Source organism: Zootermopsis nevadensis, unplaced genomic scaffold (genome assembly GCF_977971745.1).
Source record: "Zootermopsis nevadensis isolate Lab colony 2312 unplaced genomic scaffold, Znev_1.0 Znev_ptg000006l, whole genome shotgun sequence".
Taxonomy (NCBI): Eukaryota; Metazoa; Arthropoda; class Insecta; order Blattodea; family Termopsidae; genus Zootermopsis; species Zootermopsis nevadensis.
In genome coordinates this window covers 12,440,899-12,466,542 of record NW_028259138.1, presented here as the reverse complement: position 1 = coordinate 12,466,542, position 25,644 = coordinate 12,440,899, and the positions used below count along the sequence as shown (strand labels likewise).

The following is a 25,644-nucleotide window of genomic DNA, read 5'->3' as shown; positions in this document are numbered from 1 at the left end:
GCAGCCTAGTTTGTTATATTTCTGTCTCAACAGTCTTACAGAATCTCTTTGAAACTTTGTTTCTCTTACACAGATTATCCTACTAAAAACGATATCTACCCTCAAATAGACGGTATTCTGAGCTTATTTGACGGCTGGGTGCGATGGTGTAACACATTTCACGTAATACAAGTCAAGATGCGAAATTTCATACACACAGAATAACACCAGTCTCGAGTCTTCCTCGCGAGCCACAAGCTGACAACCATAACCTGGCGTTACTTACATTAGAATAAAGTTGATCTCCGTTGTACTGTGTTCTTTGCCTCTTGATGTCGTCCTCCGGATGGCCGTTCATATCTCGATTCTCATCTAAAAGACAAACGACGCACGTTTTATATTTCAACCTTACAATAAGGAAATGTTAGTCTACCACGTTACCGCTAAGGTAATCTTCAGGGTGGATTTCTATAGAAAATGGTTCTTGTAGAAAGGTTACTGTGACATGTTATGTTTTCCTTCGAGGTCATCTTGCAACCACCCCTCCCAACGTCTGGATGACTACGAGGGGACATTTAATCAAAAGAATTCCGCTTTTTTGGAAGCCAAGTCTAAGAGTCTTATACCACCAAAAAAAAGGGGGATAAATCTAAAAGAGACAACGCAAAAGGAAAAGATTGGGGGAAGGATTAAGAGAAGTCTCCAAGAGTGTTTTAAGTTTTATGCCCATATTGTTCCACTCTAACTCCGTTTCGAGGATAATGACGCCCCCCCCCCCCCACCCACCCTCCACAATCGGCGTCTAGGAAAGAAACTTGCAGGACGGAAAACAATGAAGTATCGACTCGAATCAGCGTGCCAACTCCACGTTAAGCTGGTGTACTTCCGGTGCGACGCCAGCGCCACTGCGGTCAAGTAACGGGACCACGAATAAAAAAAACACAGAAAGAACTTAAAATGTTTCCTTTTTGTTTTCCTCTCTTTATCACCCATTCGCTTCGATATGACGACAGAAAGAGCTTCTCTACTTTTTATGGAAGAAGGGGGGGGGGGTTTCCAGAGGCCGTCTAAAATACCAGTGGAAGCATAACGTATTTGAAGTACAATTTCCACAAAAGCAAAAACTAATTTACTTCTGTACCGGAACCACGGATAAACACCGTAGAGAAAGCGTAGTCTGAGAAATATTTTTGTTGCGTGTCGAGATTTACACAGCGAATTTATCAATTAAAACGTTTGGTATGTGATATTTTATTATTTATTTATTTAGTGTTCTGTCTGACGACAGGTCCATATGAACAGGATCCTTCCATTCTTTTCTCGGACTGGGACCTGTTCATATACGTTCTTGGCAGATGATCCAGAAGTGGTTTGCCATTGCCTTCTTCTGTGTGTGAATGGAGTAATTGTTGGGATGCCACGGAGGAAAACTCCGTGTTGCCTAGACCACGGCCTTGCCCAACACAAGTTATAAATTCGGGCACCGCCGGGAATCGAACCCGAGACCCCAGGATTACAAGGCCAGCGTTCTATCCGCTAGACCACCTCATCTTATTATTATTTAGTGTTCTGTCTGACGACAGGTCCATATGAACAGGATCCTTCCATCCTTTTCTCGGACTGGGACCTGTTCATATACGTTCTTGGCAGATGATCCAGAAGTGGTTTGCCATCGCCTTCTTCTGTGTGTGAATGGAGTAATTGTTGGGATGCCACGGAGGAAAACTCCGTGTTGCCTAGACCACGGCCTTGCCCAACACAAGTTATAAATTCGGGTACCGCCGGGAATCGAACCCGAGACCCCAGGATTACAAGGCCAGCGTTCTAACCACTAGACCACCGTGGCTCTATGTGATATTACAATTTCAGTTATGGCATTTTTAAAAGAAGAGTGTCTTTACTTTGTTCTCTTGTGTCGATGACAACTTTCCATTTTACCCTTCAACGTCAATGTCATTATAATTGTGACAAAGTTTCAATTATAATGACTTACACAAAACATATTTAGAGTGGAACTGATCGGTTTCAATAAACAGTATTTTGTTCGTGGGAGGGACTTAACCTACAGAAGAATCATGGAAAGGTTTCCATCTGTAGACACTTTTCATTCCCTTAATTTTACTCTAAGACGGAGACAGAACAAAGATTCGAAATGTAATAGGCCTATTTATTTTTATGAGAACATAAAAGCTTTTTAGGAAGAAGTTTCTCTCTCTAACCGTCAATGGCGCAGAAACTTGTATAAGAACTCGCGGGTCCAGAAACTGCCCGCTTATTTAATCATCCTAAAACGCTGTTTCTAATTATTATTAGCCACGACTTATTTGTTTATAGAACGAAGCTCCATTAATTGCACTATTTATGTTGCGTCGATGATATAGCAACTTTGGTAAGGATTTGGAACGATGTAATCATGGTCTATGTTAAAGAAACACTCATAGAATTTTCTTGGAACGAAAAAACTCAGTCAAGATGGCCGGTCTCTCTTTCGAGTTTTGAAAGAGGGATTGTCCGGAGTAATAAGAGGGGATGCTCACAACTCGACCGAAATTTAATTTATTTTATTTGTTTCATTAAATTCTTTATCTCTTCTAAGTCAAAATATTCTCCTTATCACTTTGTTGTCAAGGCCTTTAAGCTGCATATCTACTCGTAATATATGTTAACAAGTAGAATTATTACTTAACATAGGCCTATTTTAATCTCTATGTTCCCACAGGAGATGAGATGATGAAACACATCGAAATGAATGGTAGGGCATCCCACTATGCGTTATAGGAGGAGAGTGTCTTGCTTTACGAAATGGAAAGCTAATTAAGTGGTCCGACAAGCTATTCTATTTAGCTGCAGCAACTAGAAATCCCAGAGGGTCTGAAAGTCAAAGCCTTTTGTGACACACGCTGGTCACTGCTTCCTCCCCACGATGATAACGCAAATACGGGCACCATTTTAATTGATAGCCTAAGCGTCCTCTTCCTAGCTCATACTTGAGATTAAATGACTGGAGTCAACCATCGACGAGATTGATATACTACATAGGGTTTTCACAAGAGGATGATGATATTTAAAACTTAAATATTTATTGGGTGTAATAAGACACAAAATCTAAACAGATTTAAAGTTATCAACAACAGTTTAGATGTCTATTTTGTTTTTAACTTTGGCGTATTACTTTGATGACAATAACGCTGAACACTCACCCCCCCCCCCCAAGCTAGTTTCAATGTCAAAAAAATGGTAATAGGTATTTTTCGTCTCTCCCCCCAAGCGCCTCCATGGAGTGTAGAGGAAGGTTTTAAATTTTTATTTCGATGAGATCTCTATTTATACGCGGCTCGGCACACACGTACATCCAATGGACAATGTACGCAACGTGTTTTCTGGAGAAACAACGTTCAATTTGTGTCAATGGCTCTAAATTTGAGTAAATTTGGAATCTGTAGTTGTAGACCGCCTAGCGGACATCTAGAACATGAAATACGTAGATACTCCTAACACGAAATTATGCAGTGTACTCGCAAGAACACAAGAGACAGATTTTTTTCAATTCGTAGAAAAATCCGCTGCTCGTGGATAAATTAAAAATCTGAAAATTCCGATGTTGCTGGGGCGCATTAAGGTAACTTAGTGTGGCCCCCGAGGGAGAGGGGAGGGGGTGCCGCGTTTCCGAAATAACTCCAGATTCCAACAGTCGGATCTGACCGAGAACATTATGTACCAGACAGTCGTAGGACTGTAACCGCTGTGAGTTACCTTGAAGCCTGTGACAGCCGCGAGTGCCACAGGTACAGGAGGAAAGCCAGACAGAGTATCGTAACATAACGTTCCGTACGTAGCCTGGAGCAGCGCCCTCAATAGATTGCAATTCCTCCCCGAGGAATAGACGCTGCTTTCAGGATGAGAGCGATCCAATTAAAATAATGCACCAACAAGTGTTGGAACAACCCCTGCTTGCGCTGCAAACTCACCCTCTGGTCTCTGGTTTTCCAATCCCAACCCCCTACATCCCCAGCGAAGCTGTTGCACTGCGTTTCAATTGACCAGTGACATTTCGATGTCCGCCTACCGGCTGCAAAATTGTGATTAGATTGTTCCCTGCGTCCCTGCAGGGTTCATATACTAGAGGGGAGATTTTAGGGGTGGGGGGTGGGGTGGGGGGTTACTGTGGGAGACTAAAATTGGATTACGAGTGTTGAGCTAGTATTATATGATGATGATGATGGAGTGGAAGGGGAGGATTTTATAGTGGGGAGTGTTTTTCGTGAGGAACGAGGGATGAGGTGGGTGGGTGGGTGGACTGTCGGAAAAATGTATGGTTCATATGGAGTGTTATTAGGGTCGGGGGATGAAACTAGGGAGATATGGGATGGGAGCGGAATGATACATGTGCGGTATAAAAGTAGTGCTTTAAAACGTGTAAAGGGACAGGGGAGAGCATACGATATTTTTATGGTGGGGAAATTACATTTTTTAAAGGGCAAAGAGTGATTTTTGCTATGTGAAATTGCTGTGTATGTGCTTTATATAATTCATGGATTCTGGTTACATGTAATAATAACAGTGTAGGAGATCTCATCTCGGGTGTAAAATAGTTCCACAAAACACGGGCTTAAGGAAATTTCACTTTTTCGCATCAAAATTGCTCATATTTCATTCTGATTTAAAAATAGTCCCAATAGCATGAATGAGAACATTATTACTCCACCTTCAATGGTGTGTCAGTACTGCAATGTGCTTAAGAGAAGAACAAAGACAACTCTTCAACGAATATAACTGTTACGCCTCGCAAATGTTCGTCTTCGTCACTACGAAACGCCCACTTAGAAGGTTCTGTGACCATTTAAACGCATTTCACATCCGCACTTAGATTTCCCTAAGATCCGTTTTAATATTATTCCGTTTACCTTTGTTCCTACTTTCTTTGTCTTAATTTATTCCTGCCTTCTTTTATTTCTGTTTCAATATATTTTTTAATTTTTAAATTTCATTTGTCTTTGTTTAAAATGTACTTTTCATTTCGTCCTGATTATATTTTCTTATCACCTTAACTTTTTCTATAGAGAAAATTAATATTTAAAATAATTATCCAGAGGCATAATTTGTATGTCTATATTTTCTGTAATATCCCTTGGCTCTCAGGGTTTCGTGTCGTATCTTAAAGGTTTTAAATTGCTTTCACTTTTCCATGTTGTTGTGCAGCATTTTTGGAGACACCCGGTAGTATAAAAGTCCAGTGAAGTGCAACCTGTTTTTAATAATGATGATACGACATGAAAATGGTATCGAGTGTCATCGAGACCCGTTATCATGCGCACGTGTGTTGTCCGCCTGATAAGGACCCCCCAGTCCGTCAAACACGTGTCATGTCCCCGCTTACAATCAATTCATTAATTTGATGATTGCTTTCAACATCACGTCCTAATCCACGTGATACCGTGATGGATGCGCATGTGCGTTATGGAAATACGATAGAAAGATAACATACGAAGGGGCATGAAAGATAAAATATTGGTGAAATTCTATTAATTAATATTAATGGATAGGGTGATAATTAGTGGGATTTGAGGCGAAAAGACTGAGGATGGGTCTTTCTGGGTTATATCGTCGTTTAGTATGGTAGAAGTTTACCAACGTTTCAGATGTCCTTTCTGCTTCCATCATCAGGGCGATGAGCCCTGACGATGAAATAGGCAAGTTAGTAAACGTCTACCAGTCTACACGGTGCTGTAGCCCAGAAAACAGTCATCTTAAGACGAAAATAATTGACGGTGATGATAATCAGTGGTGAAACTTTAGGCTGCATAACATAAAGATTTTTTTTCAGCTGAATATCTTCAGACTATAGCCACGGTGGTCTAGCGGTTAGAACGCTGGCCTTGTAATCCTGGGGTCTCGGGTTCGATTCCCGGCGGTGCCCGAATTTATAACTTGTGTTGGGCAAGGCCGTGGTCTAGGCAACACGGAGTTTTCCTCCGTGGCATCCCAACAATTACTCCATTCACACACAGAAGAAGGCAATGGCAAACCACTTCTGGATCATCTGCCAAGAACGTATATGAACAGGTCCCAGTCCGAGAAAAGGATGGAAGGATCCTGTTCACATGGACCTGTCCTCAGACAGAACACTAAATAAATAAAATCTTCAGACTGATGAAGCAATTTATTACCACAGCAGCAAATCCTCACCAACCGGTGGGTTTACGTTGCTCAGAAAAATTTCAGGTGGCAAAAACTAGACCTTAATGGAATTACAAATACGGGACGTTGTGAGATGAGAAATGAAAACTAAATACCGCGATTCGCAAAAATGTATACAAATAGTAAAACCGCGGATACTTGAAATCCTCTTCTGGGTAGGTATTCTGTACTAATTCAGGCGAACTGTTTCAGTTTTGACCCCGGAGGAAGGGAAGCTTCCATTCACATCACCGCATTTTGGGCGTGGACAGCGTTTTTGATTATCTGGATTCAGATGCCTACTGTAGTAAACGAGGTACGAGGCAGGCAGCATCCTGGTTCCCCTGTGAACTCATAACAGTTTCGTACCTACAACAAGCGAGTTTTCTAATGACAAAGTTTCATTTCATCCTAATGTAAAAACAAAAGTTACTTTAGGACAATCGGAGGCAAATTAAATTCGTCCGGCAGATTTTGTTCTACTCTCTTATTAAAACTCATAAACATACGTTTAGTGGTTTCATTCACGAAACATGAAGCCGGGGGACTAACACGACCTCTCTAAAATGATAGATAAGAAACTATACAATCAAATTATTTTATTTTTTTATTTAGTGTTCTGTCTGACGACAGGTCCATATGAACAGGATCCTTCCATCCTTTTCTCGGACTGGGACCTGTTCATATACGTTCTTGGCAGATGATCCAGAAGTGGTTTGCCATTGCTTTCTTCTGTGTGTGAATGGAGTAATTGTTGGGATGCCACGGAGGAAAACTCCGTGTTGCCTAGACCAAGGCCTTGCCCAACACAAGTTATAAATTCGGGCACCGCCGGGAATCGAACCCGAGACCCCAGGATTACAAGGCCAGCGTTCTATCCGCTAGACCACCTCATCTTATTATTATTTAGTGTTCTGTCTGACGACAGGTCCATATGGACAGGATCCTTCCATCCTTTTCTCGGACTGGGACCTGTTCATATACGTTCTTGGCAGATGATCCAGAAGTGGTTTGCCATTGCTTTCTTCTGTGTGTGAATGGAGTAATTGTTGGGATGCCACGGAGGAAAACTCCGTGTTGCCTAGACCAAGGCCTTGCCCAACACAAGTTATAAATTCGGGCACCGCCGGGAATCGAACCCGAGACCCCAGGATTACAAGGCCAGCGTTCTATCCGCTAGACCACCTCATCTTATTATTATTTAGTGTTCTGTCTGACGACAGGTCCATATGGACAGGATCCTTCCATCCTTTTCTCGGACTGGGACCTGTTCATATACGTTCTTGGCAGATGATCCAGAAGTGGTTTGCCATTGCCTTCTTCTGTGTGTGAATGGAGTAATTGTTGGGATGCCACGGAGGAAAACTCCGTGTTGCCTCGACCACGGCCTTGCCCAACACAAGTTATAAATTCGGGCACCGACGGGAATCGAACCCGAGACTCCAGGATTACAAGGCCAGCGTTCTAACCGCTAGACCACCGTGGCGTAAAAAAAATAAAAATAAAAAAAAATAAATAAATATATATATATATCTAGCTTACTGTAAATAAATATAAGGATAATATACTTAAAAAGTAACATTTTGTGGACCGTAATTTGAGGAACATTACTACAGGTTCACAACGTTAGGTCTACGTAACTGTTTCGCGTGTCAAACATATTTTTTAACAGTGAGCTGGGTTGAACAGTAAGTATAATGACGAGCTAAGGGGCTAGGCGACCGTGGTTCGATCACTGCAGAAGCACAGGATTTTCCTCAAAATTTGCCATGTTATGGAATAGATTTAGTTAAGAAATAATTCTCCATGAATTAAAAATAATTTGTTTAATTACTATGAATATTTATAAATCACAACGGTTAAAACCTTAATTTACTTTTTAATAGGCCTGTTAATTAGTTGCGTTATTGTTATACTACGTATTATCTATCGTTACGCTAAATTACAAATAACGAAGAAATCTGTGGATGGTGGTATCTCTAATATCCACCATTTTGCCCGTGACATTACCAAGATACTTCGGTCTTTCTCTCCCCTTCCGCCATATTCTTCTTCATCCCTTACTAGCTCCGCCCCTCAGAAACTTGATCGCACATTACACTACACCCCAAATTCTCAAGACACTTCTGCATGTACTGACAGGCTGTGTACGCTATAAAGGTCAAATGCATCCGGAGAGAAGACCTGTGACCTTTCTTCACATTTCACCTAAACATTCATTCCTGTAAAGGATTACCATATAATTTGTAGTCAAGCAAATTACGACTGTTTATTCTCTGGTTCCTTCCTGATGTCTGCTTACGATTAAATCCTATTAAGCTTCTTAGAAATCGCTTAACACACACTTAGATTTCGACTAACTACACAAAGAAGATTGTTTCTTGAGAAGCTGAGCCTCGTTCAGCTTGTAAAGAAATCGTCCGTCTTTTATGGAAGTGAAACGATCATTACAGTACTTATAATAAGAGCCTTACGCTAGACAATGAACTAATCAAATTAAACCTTATAATCTTATAACCTATTTCTTTTAAATATTCTTTAGTATTATCCTCTCATATACTTTCTCTCGCAAGAGGTCTGTTTAAGCCTCTTTCTGACAAAAATTCTGCATTAATTTCTCACGGTGGTCTAGCGGTTAGAACGCTGGCCTTGTAATCCGGGGGTGTCGGGTTCGATTCCAGGTGGTGCCCGAATTTATAACTTGTGTTGAGCAAGGCCGTGGTCTAGGCAACACGGAGTTTTCCTCCGGGGGCTTTCCCGGTTTCTCCGTGGCATCCCAACAATTACTCCATTCACACACAGAAGAAGGCAATGGCAAACCACTTCTGGATCATCTGCCAAGAACGTATATGAACAGGTCTCAGTCCGAGAAAAGGATGGAAGGATCCTGTTCATATGGACCTGTCGTCAGACAGAACACTAAATAATAATAATCCCCTTTGCCCCCGACTTTATAATCTTTATTCCTTTGATCGCTCTGACTACAATCGCCGTTTCCATACTTAAAAATTAACACAAAATGAGGAGTTCGTGTTTGTTCGACCTTCAGCGTTTTATATCCGAAACTAATGAAAAGATCCAGTCTGAATTAAAACGACAAACTTTTTTGAAAACGAAAATTAATCTTCGGACTCTTCAAAACATCGGGAATTTTTGATTCAGCTAAGATACTATCGACATCTTCCGGAGGACCTCGCAGAATTAGTGAATTTATTTTGAAGCAGTTTTTAATGTCTATATGACTTCTTCCTTTCTGCGTGTTTTTACGCCGAATAACACAAGCGGTTCAGTGAGGTTTCTAGCGTCTAGTGTAATCGGGCCCGGTCCATGTAAGAATCAATGGCATGGAAGACTGCGTTTTCTCAACCACACGACGCTAGCGTCAATAAGCCGTAGCGACCACCACGGGAAACTGTCGAGGAAAGCTACGAGCCAGCTAATCAATGATGGACGGCCGCCTCTGGGCCATCATGGCTTCTTCTTTCTCGGGTACTGTGATTTTCACGGTCAAAACAAAGCAAACACAGTCATATTTTATCCGTTCCATGTCCTTAATACGCATTTACACGTGACTCTCTGCTTGTAGTCACTGCAATTGAGGTTAAAAACAGTGGAGTGTGTTCCACGTGAGTCCCTTGTTATTTTATACATCACAATGCAATGTCGCCAACTACCTTTCGTGTAGTTCTTTAAATATTCAGTATTGTCCGAATATTACTCTTAGAACTAACATGTCGAGAGGGCGGTGACGAAAGTGTGTAACAATAAAAATACTGATTTGAAGGATATTAAATTCTTTATTTATTTTATTATTATTTAGTGTTCTGTCTGACGACAGGTCCATATGGACAGGATCCTTCCATCCTTTTCTCGGACTGGGACCTGTTCATATACGTTCTTGGCAGATGATCCAGAAGTGGTTTGCCATTGCCTTCTTCTGTGTGTGAATGGAGTAATTGTTGGGATGCCACGGAGGAAAACTCCGTGTTGCCTAGACCACGGCCTTGCCCAACACAAGTTATAAATTCGGGCACCGACGGGAATCGAACCCGAGACCCCCAGGATTACAAAGCCAGCGTTCTAACCGCTAGACCACCTCATCTTATTATTATTTAGTGTTCTGTCTGACGACAGGTCCATATGAACAGGATCCTTCCATCCTTTTCTCGGACTGGGACCTGTTCATATACGTTCTTGGCAGATGATCCAGAAGTGGTTTGCCATTGCCTTCTTCTGTGTGTGAATGGAGTAATTGTTGGGATGCCACGGAGGAAAACTCCGTGTTGCCTAGACCACGGCCTTGCCCAACACAAGTTATAAATTCGGGCACCTTCATTTTTTTTGACAAATGTTCATTATTAGTGTCAATGCGCCCAAAATTTAACTGTCTGTATCTGTGTGTAGAGTAGCATCAAAATTTAGACCCTTCTAGCAGGATGAATTCGACATGCGATCCGCATCTATGCCAAAACTTTCGGAATGTAAAGGGACCAGTGTATTACTTCAGAATAAAAAAAAACTCAAGGAGCTTTTCCATGATTTGACAGAATTCGCAATCAACAGGGAGAATCAGATGAAAGGCACAAATATTTCACATACTATTTTTAACAAGTCACCATACAAACGTAAGTGACTACTTTTCAATGATCAATTACGTAGTCACGTTTTACTTTGCACCTCATTAGTTGGCTTGGTCCTAATACTAAAACTGTTAATGGCATTAAGTTAAATATATCGTAATGTAAAGAACTCCAAGCGACTCAAAAATTTCAATCACAATCATTACCAAAATTTGCCACTGAATTAAATTAGTCATTTCTGTAGTTTTGGATAAAATATCTATCCACTACCTACACGAACGCTCATACACAAATTCACACATTAGCTACAGACCAGTCGAATTGTCGATGTGGAAGGAAACGTACATAAATATCTACGTCTCATTCGGGACTCGAACTAGAGAAGCAAACATAATCCCCAGAGCGGCCGACGGAATATATCTCTTCAGACAGTTGCAGTGAGACAGTAAGAGGCCTGCATTGTTACTTACTGGTCGTAGGAATTCTGTTCTGCATGCGAAATAGCCGTCTCCCCTTACTTATTGATCCTTACCCCGGTTGGAGGAATAGAGAATTCGTGACGTTACACAGTTTTTGGAGCTCTGGAGACAGAAAACCGCCTAAAGGAATCAAGACGGCTAACCCGCCAAGCAGGTATGTCGGAGAAGTTGCCTGAATAGCACGGCGATGTAACAGAGATCTGATATTCAATACAGATGACTTTTAAGAATAAGAAATATCTTCACGGGCACCTTAAATAAAGGTAAAATGTTTCCAATTAACCATGGAAAATGTTTCTGACGTTTGGAGAAACTTACTGTCAAAATTGTATAGATACATTCTAATATATTTCCGTCTACATTTATTTATAGATCTTTATTGGCAATTATACGAGGCTCGTCCACAAAGTAAGTTTCCCTGGGGCCGTTTACAGAAACAAAACACAATTTCATGGAAATATTTATTGCAACAGATACAGCAAGTGTCCAGCTATTTTTCAACATATTCGCCACCGGAATTGAGACATTGGTCATACCGTGGGACCAACTTTTGAATACCTGTGTCGTAGAAGTCTGCCGCCTGGGATTGGAACCACTGTGTGACAACCATCTCCGCCTCTCTGTCATTCTCAAAACGCTGACGCTGACCGGACAGGAATTTCTTGAGGTGTAGGAAAAGATGGAAATCACTGGGAGCGAGGTCCGGGCTGTAGGGTGAATGATTAAATACCTCCCAGCTGAACTCCTGCAGGAGACTTGCTGTCCGTCGAGCCGTGTGCGGCCTAGCGTTATCACTGACCGCACTTCACAGTCGGCGGGAGCTGGAATAAGAACCTCCATCTTCAACAGCTGCAACGATGCTACTGTGAGAACGCGGGAAGTACCGTTAGTGCATGAGCCATGCTATGTCATTGCTCTATCACGTACGCACAGTCGCTTCGCGCAATATAAGGTTTGCTAGCTGTGGGACGAGTGGGAAACTTACTTTGTGGACGCGCCTCGTAATAGTGGCGGTATGTGTTTTGTACAGACTACAGTGCAAAATTTCTCGTACATCCCGCGTCAATTTTGTCTTAATATTATCCGATTTAAAAAACACCTGATTAAATTTCGTGTAAGTATGGTTATGCACAAGTGAATATACGGGAATATATATTTTAATCTAACCCTGAAGTGATCTGAGGGACGCGACCTCCCATCTTGTGTTCGCCTCGTACAATGGATATAAAATAGCACAGAATGTCAATAATATTCTAGAGAAGTTATATAAAATCAATTATAAGTTTTCAAAGCAAATTCGAAAAATTATAATTTATATAAATTCTGTATTGTCAAAGTACATCAGTAGTACGTGGTATAAAAATCAAACTCAATGCACCTTTCGTCATTCACACGGGCAGATGTTCTACAGCCGTCAAAGCATGTCACTGGGTTAAGACTCGATCAGCTAACCTTCATAATACGAAACAAATACGCACCGTTGATAAATTATAAAGAGAATTATAATTGCAGCAAACAGTGTAAAGGACAAAGCCAAGATATTCCATGAAGAGGAGTGTTGGAGCGGGCTTCGTGTGGATATGCAGGAAACTTGCACGTTCTGCTTGAGATGATATGCGACCAGCACAGCACAATATTTCGAAAACTACATAATATAGGTGGAGAAGCTAAACACGGATTGTGGCTTTATGAGTAACTGTGGATGAGAGAACGAGACAGAGAACTTCATAAGGGCGAGTTAATGTATGTGTGGAGTAATGCTCACGTCAAGTGGGGGACGGGCTGTTTTAAGCGCAGTGTACGAGGGTGGAGGTGGGGGTGGGTATGCTCTGAGGTTATAAAGCTGTTCCACCAGCCACCAGAAAGAGCCGTCCTCAGAGAGGGTGTGGTGAATGAGAAGTCTGTTAAAGAGAGAAGAAGTCGTTTACAATTCTTCAGATTAGCTTGAATTAAAGGACCAACTTTCTCGTAGGATTTGAGGTTTTCATGGCGGTCAGTCTGAAGATTGCTGTCTTCTGGGTTGTTGCGCCGTGTAGTCTGTAGGAGTTTACCGACGTTCCAGAGGTCCCTGCTGACTCCATCATCAGGTCGAGGATGGAGGCAGCAAGGACACAAATTCACTAATTTTCTTCTCAATATTCCATCTTTACATGCCCCGCACAGAAGACGTGCTGAAGACTAATTACTTTCACTTTTAAAATTGTTGTTCATTTGACAGCCATGTTACAAAGCCTTTGTTATACAGAACAGAAAAATAAATTCACGCCTCGTTTCAAAAAATCTGTATACATTTTCACATTCATCCCGAAGGAGTTAAAATATGAATTTTATTACTTGTTTTATATGGTTATGGAAAGTTATCTCCTACTTTGAGTGAAGAACATGAAAATATAATGCTCATAAAAATATTTAACCCAAGAAGAATGAAGTGAATGAATAATGTAGGATTGGGCCGATAACAATTTATGCAGGTCACCTACAATGTTCATGGCGTTGACAGCAAACCGGTATGCCTCCCCCAAACACACCACGCCTCGAAACGTAAAAAGAAACAAAGACAGACCCCAAAACTCAGAAACTGTCTTGCCAGATAAGAACTCGCGAATACCCCCCAAGTGGTAGTTGCGTCACTATTGCACGACAGTGATCCTCTCATCTCATCCGCACAGCTTCACTCTCGGACCCTGCCGTTCCGATGCCTGACTCCGGTGAATGGCGCGTTTGTCCGTCGTTGCTTGAGGGGACTCCCCCTCCCTCAGTGGCGGCTTGTGTCGCTAGCAGTGACAAAGGAATTACTTCCATGCTCTCCGCGGGTGACAACATTTGGCCGGAACCCAACGTTCGCTGCCGCGCGTACATCTGAAGGGCGAACTGACTGACTGACGAAATCTCTAAACAACTCACTGACTCAGTGACTGAATATTTGACGGACTATTAACTTACTTTCTCACTAACTCGCTAAATGCCTACAAATCTGTGAAACGAATTAACCAACGGACTAACTAATTCCTACCTAATTAACTAATAGGAAACTGATCAATGCAATTACCGAGTAATTAATTACATCGCTAGCAAACTGAGTCATTATACACTGTGGAAACTATATTCAACTGATTAAGCACGTAATTAATTAATCGACAGATTATTTAGTTATTATGACTGAATTAAATGACTAACAAAACTCACTAATGAAACTGCTGACTGACGAATTTACCGAAAACTTGGTAAATAATTCTGCAAATATGTAAACGACTTACTGGATTAATAAACAGTTATACAGTTAGACGAGACATATCGCTGCTAATGAATCTAAAGACTTAATTACGTCACCAAAAAGCATAGCATTCAGCAAGTTCATCCTAAAGACATACTTCTCTACAAACCCTTTTAATATTATCCTCACTGTCCTTTGACCGAAGAAACTGCAGTGTTTTCTCACCACGTGCTGGACTTTGGGCAGGTTCCAGTTTGAAGCTGACGGAGCTGCACTTTCCTCTCCGCCCCTCACATCCCGGAGTGAACAATCAGAGTAGAACACAGGATAATCCCCCACCCCTTCCCGCCACACTCTAGAGCAGTCACAAAAACCAGATCCTTTTCATGACAGCCCAACTTTCATTCTCGCCAGAAACCATGTTATTGTGTATGAACGTAAACTTTTACTCCTTGCGTGAAAACAATTGATGTAAGTGGACTCCGCTAGAAGAATTTAACAACATTACGAACCCCTTCTCATTTATAACGCAAGCATTAGCATGATTAAACTCGGCGAATGCAGTGACGGAAGAACACTGTACATTACAATCGTCTTAAACCTGCATTTCGATATATGAGAGACGCTACACCTACGAAAAACGTAGGTTCTTTCATATCAAGGGACTTGTGACTTACGGATGGACAGCTGTACTACCAGGGTAGTGATACCAAGGAAGGTTAAGAAGGGCTGCATTAGTTCTTCAGCAGCTAGCAGTCGCTTAATCCTGTCACGGACGCCGATCAAGAAATTACCTGATCTTTATTAAATCCGGAAGTTAACTGCACCGTTCACAAGAGCCTAAAACGGATATCTACCCTGAAGCAGACGACATTTTCATACACTACTTTAAGGTCAACATCAACGTCATCCTCCCATGATCACGCACTGCACGGCAGTTAGCATTTTATTAACGTATTGCAGAATCACTTTCGCTATAAAACTAATTTATAATAGATAAACTGCAAAATCAACTGATAAGGCATCGATAAACAAACTAAGAGACAATAAGATCTCTTTAATATATCATAAAATTTCTTCCGTAATTTGTTTTGATAGGCCTGTAATTGTAATTTACGTGTTTTCATTTAACTGATACGGGAAAAGTGTATAAATTTTTATATCCGCGTTGTATGAACATTGATCTTTCTCTGTTTTGTCACATCCGAAACATCAGTGAACCTCCGGTCCAACGGCAGATAAGTCGATTCTTCGCAGCGCCCACTGCGGGCGCCAAAGCTCATTTCCCAGCCTCAACTAGCGTCCTCGACTGTGTCCAATGTTACGTACGCCCACAGCACGTTGCCTTCAGGGCTCCGACCTTCGATACAGCGACAAATTCGCCTTTTCTTTCTACCCTGAGGGCCCCAATAAGGCTGGTACAGCGGTAGGCTACAGAATTATATCCCGGAGGTACTTGTTTCGAACACGGCCTAGATTCTTCGTGATTTTCTCCAGTTTCTTTAGGTTAATACCGCCTTCTTCGAAACGCCGGATTAATCACCGCCAGTAATCGTCTTCCCATGTAATTTTATGTCATTTTCTTCAGTTCGTCTAACCAGTACATCGATGGAAAAGATAATTGGGAGATCTAGGTCTAGACGACAGAAAATACCAAAATGAGTCTTATAACAAAAACAAGTGAAAGACTGGACTCAATTAAAGTGGATCAAAATATAGCACACTAGCATGCTGTTGTAAACATTGAGAAGAATCTTTTAGAAGTAGGAAATATCTTGGTCTGCCCCATCATCGTACCAAGGAAGAACGTGTTCCTCGTTCTGACCAGTTCGTTAGCTTTAATCGCAAGATGACAAACTTATCCGACTGGTTGGTACCTCATCTTCGTATTCCGGAGAACCCGGGGTCAAACCTTAGTCAGGAGACCGCAGTTCTCACTGTTTGTCTGAGTCTATCCATTCAAATACTGGCATAGCACCCTCAAATCGGCCACGGCCGCTTCCATACATATTCTCTCAAGTCATTATTCACGAATAATCCTATGATTGGACGCTGCAGTCTGTGGACAGACCGCATCTTATGTCACTGTTGGTCTGCAGAGTTACTTAATGCCCCTGGTCGCTAGGCAACAATGCTTGTCAATTGGCCGTCGTCTGCGACCGATGGTTGCTGATGTCTTTTTCCTGACTGACGAACTAAAGGCCGAGGACTGGATTGGTCTGTTAGGTCGAGGGGAGGGTTTTGATGCAGGGAGAGAAAACTGTGTTGGCCATGTGACAGGGGTAGTACAATGTATTGTCTACGATCAGCCGTGTGCATCGCAGTTTCCTTTCTTTACTTCGTTGTGAAGATCATGGACCAGCTACTAGCCTCATAATACAGTCGCTCCAATTTAGCAGAGACGCAAATGGCTGGTTAGACTTCACAGCGCTCAGATGAGGCACAGAATCTCCAGTGGATGTAACTGGTCGTCGGAATTGGAGATTCCATCGACTGGCAAATCGATAATTCTTCGCCTTTTGTGTCGGTTAGATAATAATCTGCTATTCCTGATTCTAAATAAATCCACGGAGATCGTAAAGCTAAAAGCCACTCACCTAGTTAAGAAATCCCTAATCCTTTATTGAACCCGATTATCGTACATTACCGTGTAGTACAAACAAGTAGACCTTCAATGGATTCTAACCAGGGCAAGTTGAGTCTTGTCCACAATCTACATTTTATATTATGCTCGGATCTTCTAAGACGTCTTCCAAGCGACATCGTATATTCTACGTATTGACGGTGCGTTACACTACCTTGAACTTGTCTACAACCGTCTCCATCCGAATCCCTTCCTACAAGTGAAACAGCTTTGTTATGCGCATTGAATCTCCCTCAGAAATATTGCTGATTCTAATCCGGAAGTCCTACCATCTTTCAATGATTTAAGCTAATCATTGTTATCGTTATTATTATTATTAATATTAAGTGTTCTGTCTTACGACAGGTCCATTGCTCTGCCCAAAAAGAGCTCTCCAGTTGTCCCTATTCTCGGCTTCTCGCTTTAATTCCTGGAACGTCATCTTCTTTCCTTGTTTAAGGTCGTCGGTTAGCTGTATCAATCTTCTTCCCAGTCCTCTCTTTCCTTCAACCTGGCCTTCGGTGATATCACTCATTAATCCATTCCTTCTCATAATATGTCTCAGCCAGTTAGCTTTCCTTCGTGAATGTTTCTTTGCTCGTTGACTCTCCTCAATACTTCTTCGTTGGTCACTCGATCCGTCCACCTGATCTTCTCTATTCTTCTCCAACACCACATTTCGAAACTCTCCAGGTATTTCTGTTCCTTCTTCCTGAGTGTCCAAGTCTCTGCTCCATACGTAACACTTCACTAGTTTCTTCGTCGTCTCCAAGCCCAACTTGCTAGTGAGAAGTATCCTCTTCTTGACGAAAGCTGCCTTGGCCATGGCTATCCTTGCTTTTACTTCCTTGGTGCATAGGGCGTCCGTCGTGACTGTGCTTCCCAAGTACTTGAAATGCTCCACATTCTCCAGCTGTTTACCATGGATATTCATCAGAATAATTTTGTTTCGAACAAAATCCACGACTCAAAAAATACAGTTCGGCGTGGTATATCGTTAAATAACCAAAGAATCGAGTCCACTGACGGACCTAAAACTAATATTTCTTCCGATGACTGAACGAATCGTAGAGTTTTACTCTAAGCCGTTGCACGACAAGCAGAAGTCTGCAAAGAGCCAAATCGTCTACCCACATTACATTTCTACGCCCAAATACCTTCCTTGCTTACTGCTAGCAAATCCTATCGTCTCCACACAGACCGTATTCGATTCAACCTGGATCAGCGACCAGTCATCCATTCTCCTCCGACTTCCATGACCAGAATTGAGAAGTCGGAGAGAGAAACAAAGAAACGAATGATAAAGATTTCAATAGAAAGAAGGACGTAAGAGGAATGTATAATTCAAAGTTTTCGAGTTTGGATTTTGAGGAGACAAACAAGCAAAGAATCGACTCATGTATTTGTGATTCTGTGTGTCACTGGGAACAATGTTTAACGGAGTGAGATCCTAAGAGCTCTAGAGATCGAATTTACTGAGTTGACTCGGCGTCTGCGAGAGGCTGATGTTTCGATGGTCATGTTAGTAGTAGCAGAGGAGATTTAGAGTTAAAAATGAGGGCTCAGAGTGGTAAAAAAACAAGGAAGATTCTAAAGCAGAGACTTTCGAGTATTTAACAACGCATATGTCGACCCTACAGGTCTACAGGATTCAGTGGTAAGATGACCGCGAAAGGTGAATTGAAAAATAAGTTCGGAGAAGTGGCCGTGGAGATGTTTACAGTACCAGCAGGTATACCAACATTCATCTCAAGGGCTTAAAAACGCCACGACAATTCTCAATCAGGACAGAGGATCACATAGAGGAACTTCGAACCCGAGATCTTCTTATAAGTAGTAGGGTCACTGACCAGTAGGTTCATACCGTAACGTTAGGGCACACTGGAGTCGTCCATGTAACTGGGAATGAAAATTGGTCTGTCAGTCTGACCGAAAAATTTAGATTGATACAACAACTTGTTTGAGATAAATGATGAATTCACAACACGTGGGAAATGATAAATTAATTGACAGTGGACTTAGACAGACGAGTAAATTGTAAAAGAATGTCGAAACATAACTTAGAAAAGCCATGGTGAAATGAACTAGTTTTGGATTTAGTCATATGACGGACTTCCGCAAATATAGATAGTTCTACCTCTTCAGATTACATAAGGACAGGAAAGAGGCCTTTTTTCCTCTACAGTCGTACACACTACTCCCCCCCCCTCAAAAAACATAAACCCAACCCAACTCATCAGCTAAAAGTCTTAAGAAACTTGAAGAATTTTGGCCTCAAAACACGTGAGACATTTCTTAATCTGTCTGGACATTTTGTAGGACTCCTTGGACGAGTGATCAGGCAGTTACAAGGCGCGGACAACATTTATACATCGAATGGGATTCGAACCCACGGTCTCAGTGGTCCCTGAATATAAACGATCAAGGGCCAAAGTCCCAGACCGAGCGGCCACTATGACCGATATCAAAACGATATATAACTCCCAAGAGCCCAGGATCTATCCCGTTGGCAAGCTGTTGGTTACTGGATCGGTTAGGTAGAATCAAATTGGGGTTCTACTGTGCAAAACCGGCTTATAACCGCTTCTTTGCCACCAACTTCTCGACATGTGGGCATCTGTAAATGGTCAGATTTTGTGGTTTTTCTATCGGGTAATAATTAGAAGTTCTGAGAGCCACGTGTGTTCCACGGGCCACGATTTTTACGACATCAAATGGTCTGGACGATAATTTTAAGGACACGCTAAGAGAAGGCTCTTCAGCTGCAGAAGATTTCTTCGGCAAGACTCCAAGAAAGGGCGGCGACTTTAAACAGATCTTTTGACCAATAACCGCTGTTAATTAGTCGGCATTTCTCAGACACTCGTTTCATCTCCTCAGTGTCCGTACCCGCGCGACTGCGGTTGAGAAGACCACAGGATGAAGCCAGGTTTTCGTTGAATCCCACTTTCAGAACAGACTATACGTGACTCGGGTTTCCACTTCGGTAGTAAGACGCCCATCAACACAAGCATATGCACAGTAATTTCTTAAATCCTCGACGTTTTAAAGACTTAAAAAACCTTAAAACATTAAAAATGTTTTTTTCTTCGAATTATAGATCTGTCAATACAGATTGGTAATATCTCGATCTATCGGATCTAACATAACAAATGACTTCTCCCCTTTTTTACCTGAAAATCAAGGTCGATCTACCCTTCCAAATGTAGCAGTTTTTAGTGTTTTAATATTTTAAAACCTTTAAAAACAGGCGATGGATAAATTACAGAATGAACGAAAATAGTAACACAATTGCTAAGAAAATTCTGAGAAGAATATTAACAGATGTTCATATAAAGTTTAAAAAACCCATCAATTGTTTCAAAACTTATTGAAACGGTCAGGAAGCACGAAAATTATTGTACTAAATGTTCATTATTTTTATTATAAAATAAAGAGAGATTGGATGAAAGAAAGTAATGAATTGTCGTCAATGCAAGACGGATTACGAAGTGCAAACAAAATGAGAGGGATGTCATACGTCAAAAATCTTCTGGCGTAGGGTAGAATTGTTCCTTGTATCCACAAACTGGATAAGGCAGGCGGAAGGTTTTTGAACTAGCCCTAGGTGAGAATCTGCTCATTCTCCTTTGAGATTATCTCTACATCTTAAAACTTTGCATGCCGTGCAAAAGAAAAATTAGCAAAGACAACATGGCAAGAAGCAATTCTATGCGATGTTCGATAGACATGAGGGATCAGCTGTCAGTTGTTTAATTTATCAACTATTCAAAAAAATAATCTTGTCTTTGCTACGAACGTGATATCTCGTGTGTTTAAATTCTATTGCTATATCTTGAAAATGGAATAAAATAATTTAGAGTTTTTCATGAATGTCGACTACAAGTTACCATAAATAAATTCTTCCGTGGTATAGGATCTTCTTGAAAAGTTGGCAATTACAGTACTTAGGTGATAAACATATAATGTTTCTACTCCAATTGAAGTCCAAAATGGTCTACAAAATACATGAAACTCTTGAAATTTGCCAAACAAAAAATTGTATTGTACACAATTTTCATCTCCTCCGACCCCCCAAAAAATCAGGTCTTGTCCATCTCGCCCCCTTAATTTATTTGGTCATTCCAAAAAGCATAATTTTCGGCGACGAAATTCTTCTGTCACAGTAAAGTGACGGCCCCTTGCGAACAAAAGAGGCAGTTGGCCTACTATCAGCTTCTGTTTCATAGAATTAGCAGTGAAGTCGCTCACCTTCGTTGCCATAGAAACACCCACCTGTGTGGTGGTCCTCTCTCTTGCGCTTCGTGATGCTGTTACCGTTCGGGTCCGGCTGCTGCTGCTGCTGAGGAATGCCCAGGATCCCGTTGATGCTGTACGCCCCGGGGCGCTGGGGGTCGTGGTGCCCCCCGGAGTGATGTGGCGGCGCTTGCACTGAAGAAGCCGGTGCGTGCGTGATCACAGACACGGAGCCAGTCTGCTGCTGCTGTGTCACCCCCGCGGCTGACTGCTGTTGCTGTTGCTGTTGGTGGTGGACATGCTTCGCCTTCTCTGCTGCCTTGTTCCGGACGATCCTGCAAAACATATTTTCGCGAGACATCAATACTCAGGCCCTTTCTGTCTCGAGGTGACCTTTCGAAGCATCTCTGACGAAGATAAACAAATTTTATACAAAGATATTTAGGCCTGAGTTTAATAAAATGGATCGCCGAGGCTTGGGATGTCATTAGGAGTTGGTTTCGAGCGTATGGAGGAAGGCGTGAATATATTAAGCTGTCCCGGACTGTCGAAAACGGATGGTCGTCCAGCTTTCGAAATTAAAAACAACGTAATTGATTTCATGTCTTTGTCAGTTTAATTATCTGCTTTACTTACTTGGCACACACCCTTCTGCTACAAAAACAGGGCAAATGAAAAATATATTAACTATTTCAATGGTTATATGAATAACGACGTTTCTATGTGTCTTTTGAAATACTGCTCCGTGTAGTCTGACGAGACATTTACAGACGTTTCAGGCTCTGTCATCAAGGCCCTAACGATGGAGACAGCAACCACTTCCGAAACGTCAGCAAACGTCTACCACAATACAAGGTGCAACATCCCAGAAGACAAGTCACCTTGCTAGCCGTCGTGAGAACCTGAAATATCACCAAGTAACATTTATTGACGATGTAAATGACTGTCTAAAAGTGCGACCCCAGTACGTGACTGAATATAACCATGACACCGATAACAGACTGAGAAAGAATTATGTTGCGATTTACTCAATTCTGCAGTCACTTCATGTTTCGGTTCCTTTTCAACCTGGCCCGCAGTCGCTATCAAGGACAAGCTCAAAGCTCAATCTGCACAGCCTCTGACTGACGGCTTAGGCAGTGAGCTCGCGTTCCTGAGACGCGGTGTACATCCAAGCGAGCGCAACCATCCGGTCTTGAGTTTGCAAATTTCCGTGTTCATATTTCGTGTTTCTATGTTTTGCGCCGCGCAAGCAGATCCTCTGTTTGTTGTTTAGTGTTCTGTCTGACGACAGGTCCATATGAACAGGATCCTTCCATCCTTTTCTCGGACTGGGACCTGTTCATATACGTTCTTGGCAGATGATCCAGAAGTGGTTTGCCATTGCCTTCTTCTGTGTGTGAATGGAGTAATTGTTGGGATGCCACGGAGGAAAACTCCGTGTTGCCTAGACCACGGCCTTGCCCAACACAAGTTATAAATTCGGGCACCGCCGGGAATCGAACCCGAGACCCCAGGATTACAAGGCCAGCGTGCCACCTCCGTACGAATTAAATTGACATCTGTAATTTATTCATCTGTGTCTTTCTTCCATTAAACCATTCATACTCTTTCCTTTTTCTTTGTTTTCTCGCGTAATCTTCCTTCCTTTCATGAAAGATTTAACAATTCATTTACTTCTAATACATTTCCACACAAAAATACACAGGCCTGTGAAATTCCACTTTTCCTTCTATCCTCAGCGCCACCCAAACATCACAAACATAAGTGTCCATATTAACACGGCACCTTGTAAACTGTGACCATTTATAGACACCCCATTTGAAGAAGATCCTGACATCCGCTGAGACTCGTTCTCGGGCAAAGTAGTTCCTAACACGAAGGCCTGGTTACTTAGGAACACGACGTATGAGAATATCAACGCAACTTCAGATTACTTTGCGTATTCATAATTTTCATCCCCGCCTTCCACACGTTCACCACGGCCAGGCATGCGCACTCCTCACGTGTTAGGTCACGTGACTGAGGGCGTGTTGGGTAACGCGATACCCTTATAACCCCGAGCGTCCACCCCCTTCAAAACACAGGGCGGGGGTGGGAACCCTCAATTAAGTAATGACGTGATTAATACACCCCAGGGCCAGTCAGTCGATCAATCATCAATTTCCCTAATGAATATAAAAGCACCAAAGCGACCACCAATACATATTTTGATAAATAAAAAATATTCTGCACGTGTTTTCACTGGGAGGGTGAATTTAAAAGTTACTGGCAAGCCGTGTGGCCGCGTGTTCTTCTTAGGGAGCCACGTGGCGCTTCGTTTCTAATTTCGACTCGGAGCTGGCGTCAAAGTTAGGCGCAGATTGCAAAAATGCAACCACATATGAAACTGTAGTAACACTCTTCCTATCAAAGCTTCGGGAAATTGTTTACAGCTAAACGGAATAAATTAATAACATATTCCATCGCGCAAGAAATTTCGTGAACAGCTGACGATCACATTTATCTGTTAACGTGGGTACGTAAGATTCATCACAGACGCCACATTAGAAAACGAAACTGGACTCCGTTCTGGAACAAATGTATTCAGTCTATAATCTCATGCCCGGTTTCCTGTACTCGTAGGAACATTTTAATATTATCCTGCAATCTATATCCAGGTTACCCAAGTGATATCTTCCGTTGAGGTTTTCGTGCCGAAGATGTAACTCATTCTTCTACATATGTCTCTGGTGTGCTACATGCTCCTCCTATCTTATCCTTGTTCACCTAATTAACGTAAGAAATAATAACGAAATTGGCTATTATAACTACGGCTTCATGTAACAGGAATTTAATATAAAATCATGTCACTGATTTGAACGCACCTGTTGTAACCTATATTATCTGACAATTGTAATCGCGTGTCGTAATTTAATCACGATTTCATCCACTCTAATTATCCACTTGTTCACCAATCTGTCTGTCACCTGTTGACTTCCGCTCACGTGTTGGGCACCCCTAACATCTGTCCCACCCCCACAAACACGCACCAATGCGTGACGAAAGTCCTTCGAAACGAGGGATTTTTCCTGAACTTCAGCTCAAAAATAAAGAATTGTGGATTGCGTTGAAAGTTCATAGGTCTAGCACAAATGACCATTCAAAACTCCGAAGATCAGGGTATATAAAACATTAGTTTTGTCGGGTGTCTTGTATGGTTGTGAACATGGTCTCTTACTTTGAGGGAAGAATGTATATTACAGGTGTTTGAAAACAGGGTGCTCAGGAGGATATTTGGACCTAGCAGGGATGAAATAATTGGGGAATTTAGAATATTGGATAAGAAGAAGAAGCTGTGTGAATTGTACGGGTCACATAGCATAGTGAGGACAGTGAAATCTAGGAGGCTCCGATGGGTTGGACATGTACCACGCACGGGGAGAAGGCAAGGGGGTGCACACACGACTTAGGCAGGGAATCCTTCTGGAAAAGACCACTGGGCAGACCAAGAAGGAGATGGAGGATAATATCAAGATGGATCTTAGGTAAGTGAGCTGTGAGGATGGCAAATGGATGGAGTTGACTCAGGGTCGTGGCAGGTGGCGGGCTTTGGTGCTGTCGGTGTTGGACCTGCGGTTTTGCTACCAGGGAGATAGTTAATACGAATAACCAAAATATTACAATACTACACATGGCCCAATACATATACAACGCAGCCTTTGCAGACATATACTGAGGCGTGTGTTCTTGGATTCCCACGAACCAGAGATTGACCCTGAAGTTCAATTATCCATCTAAATGTCTTTACTGCTATGTAATTTTATACTCGACATGTTACGTAAAATGATATATTAAAACGACAAAATAATCTGCAAGTCAGTGTAGCAAAGGAAATGATAGTTAGGCTTAATTAAGTACATAGTACGGTAAGGTAAATGTATCATGCGAAGCTGAGATTCATGATTCCATTTTAGGTTATGTAATTTCTCCATGAAACCCATGAAGAAAACTCATAACGTAAAAGTTAAGTCTGTCCGTCTGTTGCATGTTTTAATCTCCGAAAATAACAAAGGAATTTTGTGACTAGACTGGATTGATATCCCAGTAATGAACGACCTCTGATGGTTTCTTGTAAACGTGGTAATTAGCAGGGATTACAAGGTTAGAACGCTGGCCTTGTAATCCTGGGGTCTCGGGTTCGATTCCCGGCGGTGCCCGAATTAATAACTTGTGTTGGGCAAGGCCGTGGTCTAGGCAACACGGAGTTTTCCTCCGTGGCATCCCAACAATTACTCCATTCACACACAGAAGAAGGCAATGGCAAACCACTTCTGGATCATCTGCCAAGAACGTATATGAACAGGTCCCAGTCCG

At 41.9% G+C, this 25,644-nt stretch overlaps 1 protein-coding gene across 13 annotated transcripts in view; it reads right to left on the bottom strand.

Annotated features, from left to right (window-relative positions):
- Positions 1-25,644, bottom strand: part of LOC110840051 (paired box protein shaven) — a 555,926-nt gene that overhangs the window by 15,116 nt on the left and 515,166 nt on the right. For all 13 annotated transcript variants that reach the window (XM_087343729.1, XM_087343728.1, XM_087343730.1 and 10 more), the window contains 2 exons: positions 21,328-21,623; positions 266-351 (listed from right to left, as the gene is read on the bottom strand). In XM_087343729.1, coding sequence (XP_087199855.1) covers positions 266-351; positions 21,328-21,623 — 382 coding nt within the window. The remainder of the gene's footprint in view (positions 1-265; positions 352-21,327; positions 21,624-25,644) is intronic.